At 24.7% G+C, this 14,477-nt stretch overlaps 1 protein-coding gene across 3 annotated transcripts; it reads right to left on the reverse strand.

Annotated features, from left to right (window-relative positions):
- Positions 1–9,337: 9,337 nt before the first annotated feature.
- Positions 9,338–13,527, reverse strand: LOC126894215 (RILP-like protein homolog). 3 transcript variants are annotated; one of them, XM_050665066.1, is made up of 8 exons: positions 12,844–13,527; positions 12,620–12,758; positions 12,434–12,561; positions 12,176–12,379; positions 11,927–12,105; positions 11,492–11,653; positions 11,041–11,139; positions 9,338–10,220 (listed from the first exon to the last, which is right to left on the reverse strand). In XM_050665066.1, the coding sequence occupies exons 1-8, from the start codon at positions 13,141–13,143 to the stop codon at positions 10,088–10,090; spliced, it is 1,344 nt and encodes a 447-aa protein (XP_050521023.1). In that variant the 5' UTR covers positions 13,144–13,527; the 3' UTR covers positions 9,338–10,087. The 3 variants fall into 3 exon arrangements, 2 of the variants coding, with proteins under 2 accessions (XP_050521023.1, XP_050521028.1); XR_007701348.1 differs by having other exon boundaries at positions 10,170–10,220; positions 11,492–11,649; positions 12,844–13,509; XM_050665071.1 differs by lacking the exon at positions 11,492–11,653 and having other exon boundaries at positions 12,844–13,526.
- Between the last annotated feature and the right edge of the window lie 950 nt (positions 13,528–14,477).

Below are 14,477 nucleotides of genomic sequence, written 5' to 3' on the forward strand. Positions count from 1 at the left end.
TTTGATTATTTATAAATTTATTTCTGGTAGTTAAAATTAAAATGGAGTTAAGTTAAATGAAACATGAATATAACACAGTCTCAAGTTTAAAAAACTAATAATTAATCAACTGATTACAATCGATTTTGTTCAAAATAAATAGTCGTATATTACTCACGATTAACCTAAAATTAGGTCTTTCAATAAAAGTAGATAAAAATTTTCCTTTAAAATTGTTAACTTTTCAATTTATTTTAATAAAAGCGTTGAATACTTCATTAATTAATTTTTTTGTTGTAAAACTCGGTTCGAGTTTATAAACTTATAAAAATACTTTTAATTGATTTTAATTGTTGTGTTTTCACAATTTATAAATTGTGTATTAAATAAATTTTAATTCTAAATAACTATTTTAAAGGCATTATTATTACACTCCATAAAATTCATGTATTAAATTGTTAGCTTTGAATACCAAATATTCAAAATTTTAATGATTTTCACAGATACAATAACTATAAAATCTAAAATCTAATAATTTTCTAACGTATTATAACAAATTGTATATTAATTATATTTAAAAGTACGTTGAATGTATACATATAATTAAAAATTATAGAATTATATAAATATATTAATATATTTATTGCAACTCTTTTCTATTTCCTCTTTCTTGTTATTCATTAATTTATAAGTTTTACTGAGTTTTATAATTCAAATTCGATATTTTATTGGAGTAGTACTTTAAGATATACTTTAGATGATTTTTCCAAAGACCTATTTTTTGCATTATATTTAAATATAATTTCCACTTGATTTAGAATAAATTAGAGTAGCATCAAGATGTAACTTATAATACTCAAAAAGAACAAAAAGTAAAAATTTGATAAAAACTCGATTTCAATCCCATAAATTTTCTAGAAAACATTCAAAATTTCTAACTTTATTACCTCTACTATTAATGTTATTTACGATCCATGTTTCAGTTGAGTTTTAACATTGAAGTAAAATACAACAACCATTAAAATAGTTTAATTACAAACTTAACTTTCCTAAATCTACTTCAAGAATGAAAATAGATAACAGTAACATATCTAAATACATGCAGAGTAATTAATTTATTATAAAAAAAATCAAAATAAAAATTGAAAAATAAAATAATATTTTTTTATTGGATTCATTTAAGTTCATATTGTTTTTCTCAATTAATCAATCATCAGGTGTATAATTTTATGTATATTCCTCCCTTAACCCTTAAAAGAGAGTCAACTTAAATTTTTTAAATGACAACATACATAATTAACTTGCTTATTTATTATACAATTATCTTATTAAAAAATTATAAACTAGTTAATAATAAATTTAGACCAGTGTTTTGGAAATTATTAACAATTTTATTTAATGAAGGTGAGTTCTGCTATTTTTTCACTGGATATTTTTTTGGCCTCACTTCTCCTTCTACTTAGGTATAAAAATTGTAATAACTTTGAAGTAGCAAAAGTTGTTTTCTATCGGTCTCTTTTATTAATTAGATAGTTAATTATGTATGTTGGCATTTAAACAATTAAAGTTGATACAATTGTAATGTTTAAGAGATGAACATTCAAAAAAATACTTCATAATTCATAAATTAAGAAAAATAAGGAACTAAATGAACACAATAGAAAAATTATCAATATTATTTTTAGATAAAAAGTTTTTTATGATAAATTAAACATCCTGTATATTGTTTTAAATTGTCAAATAATTCAAAAAATTTGTTTCAAAATTTTTAGTGACTTTTTGAGTTAAATATTTTTTAGTTTTAAATTTATATTTTCAATTTTAAATGTTAAAACATACTTTAAAAAAATATAAATACTTACTATAACTTATTAAAAATGTATTTTAATAGTATTTTTGATTTGTTAAGAAATTAAGGATCCTAATTGTTGTTATCAGGCGAGTGTCTATAAAATGATGCACTTTATGAAAATGAAAACTAAATGTTCTTATCTCGCCGCTTAAGTTAATTTTACAAAACAAGCGTGAAAAATCGTATAGATTGAGCCTTAAGCATAGTTACTCTAAGTGTGGAGGAACCTTTCATGTTCCCCTTCTTACAACTGTGTAACTATCGTCACTATAAAGATTTTAAATTGGTGTCAACACTATCATCGAGTTAGAACAATCTTAATTAAGGCTAATATACAAAAATATGGGTGATGAGCGGTTAATTTGTGCGAGCTTCCGCAGAGGACTGCCCTATCCAGATGATGGGGATCGCATTGACCGTGAAATAAACATGTGATGTCGTGTGCCATCGATTAAATGCACATTTATTATTGACGACGGCAACAAATTTTTTAAACGTATCGTGTGTATTCCCGAGGGTAAACAGAAGAATAGAAGAGAGTAAAGAGAGCGTCACCAAAGAGTGTGTAATGGAAGAGGACTAGGCGCACCCTTTTTATAAATATATTTTTTTCTAGTCACCACAATTTCTACGACACCGGTGCGCGGTAGAAACGGCGGTCGTTTGACGGTCCCCGAGGATCTATACACAGCGGCTGTTTCTGCAGTGGATGATAAATCGCATAGCGTTTCGTTGAGACAGCGGGTGTGCATACGACGCGCGCGTGTGCCGTGGCGACTACATCATGCACGTCAACGGGACCTCAGACTACCCTACACAATAAGGGATGAGAACAGTATACAATCTAATATGTATTATAGAACAGCAGGTCGACACGATTTTTCCCGGACGACGCGTATTTCTATTGACCCTCGTCCTAAACACAAATATTTATGACCATACGTCATGAACAACGTCTACCTAACCTAGAGAGGTTTACAAGAAGTTCATAAAAGTTTACACTCTATTTTAGTTCATAATAACACAAAAAAAATAGACTTTGAAAAAATTAATATTTTAGCTAAATTAAACAACTGTATTTTATTTATTTAGTTGTTCTAAGACGAAGTCCTCCAATCACAATACTCTATTCGGGAAATAAAAAATCAAGCAAAATATAAACTATAGTAGTACTTTTTTAGAGTTTTTTGACATTTTTAAATCATTTAGCAACTTATATCGCATTGTAATCATATTTAACAAAATAATATAAAATTTAAAATTAATTAACCAAAAGTTTTACTTTTCCAAAATACAATTTCTTTAAAACGTCACTATTGCATTGGCAGAGTACAAGGTGGCTGTTTCCTTTTAATTATTCTTTTAATGGTTTTAAACAATTTAATTAAAAAACTTACCAATTATGTATACCGAAAAATTCGACAGATTTACAAAGTTAGCATCATTTTCCCTTCATATATTTTTGATTTCAACCAATTTTATAATTTAATATGTAGATTGTTATTGGTTTGTGTCGAGTAATAATTAGTATTTAAATTTAAATTTAATTTACTTAACAACAATATAATCGTAAATTATCCTTTATATACGTTATTATAAAGTGTTCAGTAAGTAAGGAAACGGGTTTCTATTGTTCTCGTTGTTTGTAACAATTGACCTGTTTCCTTACTTTTTAAACACCTGTATATGTTTCCATTTAAAAAATATAAGTTAATATTATTATAAAGGAAAGAGAGGGTAATATGATCAAATTTTTTTTTAATTTTAAACATAGAATACTATAAATTTCTGAAAAGAAAAAATTATAATATTTTTTATACTTCTAAGGATATTGTGTGATGAATACATAATTAATCAATCACGCAGTATAGTTAGAGATACACAGTAAACATCGTCACATATACATTTAAAATTATTGTGTCACGTTCTCTTAAATAGTAATTCAGTCAATAAAATAAGCAATTACGTTTTTAACATTATTAGCAGCAAAGTATTCGTAGCAATAAAGTGTAAACAAAGAATCGTTTGATGTTACATAATTCTACATTCGATGCTTTAAAAATGAAAAATATAAAATGTTCCATGAAATTATGTAATCAATAATTGCTTACTACTTATTTATTAATTAATATTTGAACAACTGACCATCTCAATGTATTTTAAATTAAACACGTCCAACTTATTGGGATTTTATATGATAATCGTAAAAGCAGCTGGGACGACCACATAAATGTTTTTTTATATTTTGTTAACATTTTTAGTTGTAAAAACTTATTTAATTAATCAAAACAGTATGCCATGAACACTGTTCTTGCATTAATCAATTATTATATAAATTGTACTATTTTATTATACTTAGTTTATTACTTTAAATACCTACGAATAAAAACAACAAGTCCACTATTCACCCTCCACCAAAGTTTTTAGTTAGATAATTTCCTTATTTTTATGCTACTTAATCTTATGTTTCCATTTAAAAAATTTAAGTTGAAACTATTTTAAAGAGGAGAGAGGAAGGATAAGAACTAATTAATTTTTTCAATTAATTAATAAAAAATATCCTATGTTATATAATTTAAAAAAATAGACTACTAAATTCTAAGAAGAAAAAATTATAGTATGTTTTATACTTTTAAAAATATTGAAAAAATATTAATCAAGGCATAGTTAATCAATAACCTTTTATATTATCTTTGTGTATCTTTCACGTCCTCTCTGAAAAGGTAAGTTTTTGTTAGATTGGGTAGAAAAACCTATTTATCTCAGTACTTGTATTTAATAAATGACTAATTTGTTTAATTAAATTACTTGTGTAACTATTTTGACCAAAACAATAAAGATATTCATGATAAATTTCTGATATATTCTATACCAATAAAAATTGTCTAACAATGCCAGTTTTAGGTACTATTACCAATATAACGTTAAAAAACTTGATGAACCATAGTCTCTAATATATTTTTAAGTATTATTAGGCACTTAATACAAATTATTATTAAAAGTTAATTTAAAGCCCAATAAATCTATATATATATTCCATGGGTATTATTGAAAATACAGCATTTAAAGCATTTTAAAGCAATTTAATTTAAAGCAATTTAAGCATTTTTTAACTAAGAATTTTATAGTAAAAATAAAAAAGGTCGTACAATTGCACATTTTAGTGTCTTCCTAAATTCTGTCACACGTACTGGTTTCTACAACAAACACTAAACAATATTGTTTAGCTTAGAATAAAATTAACTTGATTAAAATACGCGTTTTAATTGATTTGTATCGATTTAAATAGATTCGTAACTCAACTAAACGTAAAAAATTAAAAAAATACTCTGCATTAGGTAAGTAATAAGTAGCGCCAAAAATTATATATACTTCCATAATATAAATCTGATTCATACCACACTTGAATGTTTGTATACATTTATTACTAAATCGATTTAATGTTAATACACACATTAAAGAGGTTTTATGATAATCAAGTTTAATCAGTTCAAGTCGGATGACGAGCGAAACATTTATGATTGAGTGCTGGCGGAAGGCGTGCCACCGGAGCGCGACAACGATAACCGATCCCTCGGCTACCCACAGGATATCTCCCCGTGATATCATCGACAAGTATTCCCCAAGGTCCTCTGGCGCAACATGTTAAATGAAACTGTTCAATAAAACTACACTGTTGTTGCGCGTAAACATATAATAATATGGGGTTCGATACTGGTCCCAAAAGCCGCTTAAAACTAAAGAATATATGGCGATATATTGTCGAGGGAGACGTAGGTACGATCAAAAAAGAAGACTGAAATATATCAAACCAAAAATATGACCCGTCAGTTAAAACAGTCCGTATCATAATGTGAAAACTATAGGGCCAATGACCTATAACAATACAATACCAATGAGTTTCATTGACCAAGTTAGACCAACGAATCAATGGTAAATCGATATTGGAGGGAGGGTTACAAGTGAAGACGTGGTATCTTTGAAGAACTATATAGTTCAACAAACTAAAAAATAATGTTAAACTAAATCTATTTAGTAATTTCAATTGGTATTATAGTTAAGCCAATTATATAAAATAGTTTTTCTAATTAAATAATTGTGTTATCGTGAACATTTTACCACTCGCTATAATATATGTTTTTCTATGAATATCAATTTAAACAATCGAAGGTAATAAAAAATTGTAGATTGATTTCAACGACTTGCAATTCACGTGTACAAATGTGAAATATGTTCTTTCCACTATTTTATTTAGCCTCTTTAATTTGATAAATCTATAGTAGTTGTGTAAACCGAATGTAAATAATGAATTAATTTATACAGATTTTATTAGTTGATGGCTTATTAATAAATATTATTAATATATGGCTACATTAATATTGATTATTGAAATACAAATTCGATTATTTCTCATTATATTGATAAAATATTTTTCAATTTTAATAATAATATCGAAAATTGATATTCAATTAGCACCAGTAGCGCCGATCACCTTTCGCATTATGAATGATATATGTTATAGTAGTTTTAAGGTGTGAATAACCTTTATTTTCCACAAAAAAATTTAGGTGCGTTAGTGTTATTGTCAATTTTGATAGGCGAGGAGATGATTTGGTTAAGTGGGTACAAGAACATGAGCGATTTGAAAGTTTTTAAATTTCCATTTTCTTAGTAATTTTGTTGCATTTGGGTGGCACTGAGTATCTAGCTTCAATTTATATTATAAAATCGTTTTCATTTTGTCTTAATTTCAGTTAGCATTTTAAATCTGTTATTGAATTAAAAAACTAAAACATTAAAATTTTATTATAACTGATATAAAAATATCTAAATAAAACCTCATTCCATCACGTGATTATTTAAATAAAAGAATTTTAATAAATATTATGTTAATTATGAATAATGCCACAGAATTCAATATTTATTAATACATTATACAAATATTTTTTACTAGAATAGAAACATAAATTAAAATAGAAAAGTATCTTTGATTTCTAAATAATATTTTATGAAATTTAAAGTAGATATTTTTTTATCGTGTTACCAACAAAATTATTGTAGAAATAGTTTACTTTTTAATTGTAATTTACATAAAATAACCTAAAAGAAAAAGTATGAAAGCTGGAGAGCATAGTGATGAAATGAGTTTGATAGATACACAATAAGCATAAAATGATGATTTAATTGAACTATGCATTTCTTCTCAGTTATTACTAAGGGTCGGTAAATATTCTTTTAAAACAGCCAAAGTATGACGATAATATTCTCTTAAAAAGTTTAAAATATTCTTCATATAATCTTTAAAAATCAATAAAATATTCTAAAAATATTATTTTATTAAAATATATTCTCTTAAATTAAGAGTAAACTTTTATAAGCATAATAATAAATTAATAACCAAATAAGTTTCTAATTTAATAAATAAATTAACATACAAAATTAATTTTTACTTTTAGTTTCCAAAAAAATTATTCTATCTAGGAATATATTTGAACAGATAAAGTAAACTCGAAATAATTGTTAAATTTTTAAAATTATTTTAATAAATTACCTTTTTTTTCTTAAACAAATTCTAATTGTGTAATAAATTATTACACTACAACAAAAAACTAAAATTATATCATATTAATCAATATATTCCTTTTAAGCGAAATATTCTTTTCAAATATTTTCAAATATTAAAAAAAAAAAAAAATTACTATTATAAAAATGTGTTTAAAATTCGTTGAGATTTTTTTGTGAGTACCCCATAAAAATATACAAAAAATTAGATTTCTGACCTCTAATTATTACTAATAATGTAAAGATTGTGTTAAATAAAATCAATTTTAAATTATCATAAGTAAAAATAGTGTTGAGCTGCTTAGATTTCTAGAAGAAATTTTTTTTTTTACTTAATATAGTAATATTACCATTATTAATGTAATCAACTACTATACAGGGTGGCCCACCACTCACTGATAACTTAAATAACTTTTGATCCAGTTAATATTTTTAGTTGATTTTTTTTTTAAATTAATAGGTATACGTTAGGTCTATAGCTATATCTCAATAATTAATTTTTTATATACGTTATTATAAAGTGTTCAGTAAGTAAGGAAACGGGTTTCTATTGTTCTCGTTGTTTGTAACAATTGACCTGTTTCCTTACTTTTTAAACACCTGTATATGTTNACAAACTTCAAAACGCTACAGAATATTTACTACTGAATATTAATAAGATATTTTTTTACTAAAATTTTTCTTAAATTCTACTCTACAAAATAGCTATCTTAGATTTTTTTTTTACATTTTATTTAAAATTTAAAAATAATTAATATTTTTAATAAAATGTAAAAAAATTAATTATTGAGATATAGCTATAGACCTAACGTATAATTATTATTTAAAAAAAAAATCAACTAAAAATATTAACTGGATCAAAAATTATTTAAGTTGTCAGTGAGTGGTGGGCCACCCTGTATACTACTTACTATGTAAAATAATGGTTATTATTATACATTAAATATTCTATGCAATAATGTATAGCATCTTATTACTACACTTACCTTGATAATATGGTCCAGATTATAAATTCAAAAGTTTTTGGTTTTGTTTGTAGTGATTGGAACGATTAATACTAATAATTATTAATGAATTTACACTAATAATTAACGTTAACTATTTAAGATAAATTTGAACAGCGTTTCAGATAATCTCAGTATCTTTTATTTTTATTACTTTACGTGTTGGTAAAATTATGTAGTATTAAAAATTAAAATTACTTGATAAATGCACTTGCAGAATCGTGTAAAAATACATTCCAAGTAATCAAGAATAAAAATATGTGTATTTATAGATAACGGTCCTCAATTGACTTGCTAGTTGACAGGGTTTTCTGTATTATGCCTTTATTTCAATTAGCACTAACCAGTGATAAACATGTTTTGCTACTGAATGGCAATAAATTCAAGACAATTATAGACGTTCGATCTAGTTAATTTTTTACTAACATTTATCATCATTTTTAATATAATACAATTTTTGGCGTAATAATATAGTTATATGTGCGTAAAAAATAGTTTAAACTACCTTTAAATAATGACATTCGTAACTAGAATTCAGGGTAAATTAAAAATGGGCACGGCCAACCATACTAGGCTCATACATACACATAAATAACTGTTATTATTTTTATAGTTTTTGATTGAAATTTAACTAACTTCATAATAAAGAAAACATACATAAATATCACATTAATATAATTGATTATATAATTTTTTGTTTAATAATACAAATTTAGTACTGTAAAAAGTATAATTTTAATAATTACAATGGAAAATTAATTGTGTTATAGATCTTATAAAAATAATAACACATTTTTTTGCAAAACAATAATGTATAAAATAGAAGCAATATAATGGATTACAATGTCTATGATATTAACATTAGTATCATTATATGCCTTAATATACTTTTTATTGACTCATTACACAAATAAATTTGCAGTTATATATTTGTATATAATCACTCAATAATAAGAGTTACATAATTAAGTCAAAAGCATTAGCCAGAACTATGGTCATACAAAACCATGTATGCTGTAATCATCATGATTAAATTTTTGTATACATAAAAAATATAAATAGTTATAATACATAAAAAACAAGTATAATTGTTTTTATCATAAACAAATAAAATGGGATTTTTAACTTTATATATGCTAAAAAGTTATTAAAAAAATTTATTTAAGGTTATGTTTGATAAAATTTCAACAAATATTTTTAATTTCTGCATTCATATAAATTAAAACATAAATTGAATTTGATGAAACAAGCTATTTTAATATGGCACATAATTACATAATTTGATTTGTTTACATTGGCCACACTTTTAATATCATCAATTAAATAAGTACAATTATTTGGCAAGTTGATGAAAATAACTATTAACAATAATTACAAATAATGTTTTGATAATAATAACTCAACCATCGGAAACTTCATAAATATAAATGCACATGAGATATACCCCTGCCAAATTTTCGAAAATACATTAATTATAAAATAATAAAAGTAATATAAATAAATATGAAAATAATTCAATGCTAATAATTTAAAATATACAATAGAAAAATAATCCCAAGTCTAAATTTGATATTTATATGTATATTGTTTCATTCTCATAAAACTATAATTAATGAAAACACTTAAAATATTTGTTGGAAAGACTAAAAATAAATAATAAGATTTGAGATCAAAATTAAATTATCAATTATCACACTTCAGATGGTCCCAAAATAGACGAGCTGCCAAAGGGTATAGCCATTTTGGGTAATGATAACTTAGAGTGTTTAGGACTAGTCTTAGAAAATGACATATTGCCCGTCTCTCCAAACATTTTGCGAAAACTGTAAAACAAAATTTAATCAATGAGATTTATTAATAATATACAATTTATTACATAACAATATAAATAAAAAAAAAAAGAATATTAGGCTAGTTTATCTTTAAATGGACATTTTAGATCAAAATCATAAATTAGATTTTAGATGAAAACATAAATAAATAGAAAAATTAATTAACATTTTTTTTTTTTTTTTTTAACTAGATTTATACATAATATTTAATACTTCTTATAATAATTTTTTAACTTCTTGAGTTAATAGCCTATAAAATTGTACTTTTATCTTTTTTTTTCTCAATTTATAAATATTTTTTCGTGATATTCTATAGATTACTTAGATAAATATTGTATATGTTAACTAATATGTCTTGGCATAAAAACCAAAAGATTCTATCAGTTATGGACACTGTGTATAATATAGAACCTTTTAGTACACAGGATGCAATATATAGTATGTAAAATATTTGTATTTTATAATGGTGTTCCAGTATGCTCTATCAAGTCTTTCCACTTTTACGTCAATTTATAAATAAAGCTAATTTATTTTAAATAATTATTAGATAATAATAATGTTACAGTTTAATAATAAACTATATCTGATTATTTATTTTATTAAAAAAAAATATAAATACAAATAAATATTTTAAAACATTTATAAACATTTTTTTAAAACTTAAATATGATCGGAAAGTATATTTTAAGAATAGAATGTATTGCTTGATAATTAGTACTATATGAAAATGATGAACTTTTCTGTTTAATTTAAAATTAAAATAAAAAAAATGTTTAAAGCAGAATTATTTAATATTTATTTCAAAACTTACAATTTGCGTATACCCGATTCTGATCTCTTCCATGGTGCATCATCTGGTTCGAGAGGTAAAGGACCTTGAACAGGTCCTTCTTCCAGTTCATCATCAGACCTAATAAAATAAATTAAAAATTTTTTATAAAATGTAAAAAAGAAATAATGTGTAAGACAACAATGTAATATAAAAAGAGTACTTAAATTTTACAAACATTCAAGTTTAAACAACACATTAATTATGTTGCTATATAACATTTAAAAAAATTTCTTAATAAAATATGAAAACATTTGATATCATTAATAGAATAATTCAATAAAATTTTGGTAACTGTGAAATATTGAAGGCAATAATATGAATTCAATTAAATAATAAATTATAGGTACCAATCACCACTTATATTTAATTCCTCAGAACAATCTGACTACTTTTACAAAGCTTTGTGCAAAAATATGAATGCAGAAAATACCTGGAAGGAGATATTATGCCTGACGGGTTTTCTGAGGGGATGCTTGATACTTCCGTGTTTTTTTCATTCGGAATGGAGAAAACAATTTTTCGGTCCATTCTATTCCATTTTCGTAAGAGAATTCTTCGTACCCGCGTTTTTTCGATTTCATCTCGAGCCTGGCTATTATACAAGTAACATGCACAAGTAGTTGAAATTGATCATACCACGTGAAGTGAAAGCAAATCATACCAAGCGTGCAAAAAAAATATAAAGTCGTGCAACTTTAGTTATTTGTTTAAAATAGTTTCAAAAATTTTGCAATTTGTCTTCATAAGAAATTAAATAATGAACATTTAAATTATTCGTGCAAAGAAAATATATGGTTAAGTGCATTAATTTACAAGCATATTATTACAATTTATACCTAATAAATTTATAATAATTGAAACTTACGATACAACTACTTGTTCCATTGGTTTAAATTGTTGTAATTCATCTTCTAATTCATTGACTCTAGCTTTTAAATTATTTCGTTCTGTTAGTATGTCTTTTAACTCATTAGTTGTAAATTTTGGTCGATCAGGGTCATCTAAGTCATATATAGCTTTATTTTTTAAATCTGGCATATCATTCTAAAATAAATTAATATTGAATAAATAATATGATTTCCAAAGATTTTTTAACTATAAATGTTCAACATACTCTATATTTAGCGAGATCTTCATTTTCTTTTTGAGCCATACCATATCTTTGTCTTAAAGAAATAAATTCTCTTTGTTGTGATTGTAATTGTGCAAGAATATCAGCTCTTTCTTCAACTAAACTACGGCATTGCATTTGAGCAAAACGATGTTTACGTCGCAAATCTTTTAGAGTAGATTGTAGTCTTTCACTTTGAATGGAAAGCTTTAAAAAAAATTAATTTAATTTAATTTTAATTAAAGTAATAACTTAACTTACAGAATCAACTTCATTGCACTTAGAGGTTAACTCCTGGTCTTGTTTTCTAATAGTGTCTCTCATTTGGTCTACAGTACTACGTAGTCGTTGAAGGGCAACAGTGTCAATATCAGGACTTAAAACTTGAGCTATAAAATTTTTAATAAATTTAATAAAATTAACCTAAAAAATCTAACTGTTTTTTACATTTTGTTTCAACAATTTTATCTTTTTTGGCAGCTTGTACAGACTTAGTTAATTTATGGTTATCTTCTTGCAATCTAGAAACAGTATTCAACAATTCATTATAATCTTCTCGCCACTTTTCTTCAATTTGTTCCATTTCCTAAATAACAAAACTATAATATTTTAACTACAAATTATAAAATATTAAAAATTAAAATAATAAAAACACTAAAAATAATTGATACCTGTTCATATTTGAGTCTTTCTTCAGCTCGCTCTTGTTTGTCTCTTTCTAATTGTTGAATAGTAGCACGTAAGTCTTCAACAGTTGTATTTTCACGTTCATTTTTCAAAGCTAATACTTCCAATTGTTCTAAAGCATTAACTACTTTTGGCATAAGTCCTGTTATGGCATCTGTACCATAGGCATCCATAATACCTTCAAACTCTCGACCTATGTCTTGAGCTATGTCATAAACATCTACTACAGATAAAGAGCACTTGTAAGTTTCCATTTTTGTAGAGCCCACGACGTTCAACAACATTCAGTAGAAATAAACTAAACGTAATTCTATATAATAATCTTAAAGAACAATTATTCTATTTTGGTAAATGGTTTTTGGATAAACCAGAAATTCAATAATCTCCAATGAGTTAGCTTCGTTTAATACATTGGGTAACAAAACATGAACAATTAATAAAAAGGAACAAACAATCAATGAACCTGTTGACCTTTAAATAAAATAACATTTGATAACAAAAATTGACAGTTTTTATTTATAGTTGACAAATGAAAACCTTGAAAGACTTGTTAGAAATTGAGTAAGGGTACATAGAAATATATTATACATAACTATTAACTGAAATTTTACTACAATTTAATATATTTATATAAAATTATGTCAAAACTAAGAGGAACGTCTTAATTCAGTAACACATCGTTGGTTATTACGCATGCTTGACCGTAAATTTAATAATCACTGATAATTTATGAGTATGAAGTGAGCAATTTCTTGCTAGCAATTTCTTATCAATTTAAAAATGCGGTAAGAACTTGGTTACCAGATACATGCCACTAACCGATGCCGTTAGAGGCCGCTATAATAACCCACGAATACCATAAAACAATTTGTTGTTCAAAATAAGCTGTTGCAAAAACAAATATATAAATGTACAGGTTTATCATGGAACACATTATTAAAATGCCATTTACTGTAAAAATAAAACCTCAAACATTTTATTAAATTCAAAATATATGTTCTCATTTAAAAAAACTTTAAATTAATGTTGACACCTTTACAAGACATAAGGGATGAACTTTAAAAGTATTAAATAGCTAATAATTTCAGAATAATGTGTAACTTAAGGTAACCAAAAATAAAAAAACATGTTTTAATTATTTATAATCTGTAATAATTGATTGGGCTATGATAAAAAAATCACTATGTATAATAGTTATAAATTCATAACCAATATTTAAATTAAAAAAAATTGTATGAAAAGTTTAACCTAATTTTTTGAAAGACAAGTTTAAAAGCTCAAAACAACAGGTTAAACTACATCAGTAATAATTATAGTATATATTACACACAACTGAACAATGCTACAAAGCAGTATACTAATATTTACAGTAATGAAAATGATTTACTCGAAGGTATTACTAATAGCCATAGTTTTTTTCGTTTTAAATGCTCATCCAGAACTTTAGAAGTCCTTCTAGAATATTGTGACATCAATTTGAAAATAATAATACTGTTTTCATCATTTATTGTGTTTAAATCATGAAAATCAACGAAAGAAAAACTTGATTTAAAATAAAGAAACTCTTATTTAAAAAAAATTATAGATAACCAGCACAGTGGGGTCGCGGCATAGTGGA

This window comes from Daktulosphaira vitifoliae, unplaced genomic scaffold (genome assembly GCF_025091365.1).
Source record: "Daktulosphaira vitifoliae isolate Bord-2020 unplaced genomic scaffold, ASM2509136v1 Scaffold_1, whole genome shotgun sequence".
NCBI classification, from domain to species: domain Eukaryota; kingdom Metazoa; phylum Arthropoda; class Insecta; order Hemiptera; family Phylloxeridae; genus Daktulosphaira; species Daktulosphaira vitifoliae.

Bases quoted from the DNA above. Each gene is read 5' to 3' on its own strand.
- LOC126894215 (XM_050665066.1), bottom strand. From the start codon at position 13,143: ATGTTGTTGAACGTCGTGGGCTCTACAAAAATGGAAACTTACAAGTGC. The intron at 12,562-12,619 runs GTAAAAAACAGT...AAAATTTTATAG, and splicing joins TAAAATTGTTGAAACAAAAT to CTCAAGTTTTAAGTCCTGAT. The intron at 10,221-11,040 runs GTAAGTTTTGAA...TTTGTTTTACAG, and splicing joins GAATCGGGTATACGCAAATT to TTTTCGCAAAATGTTTGGAG.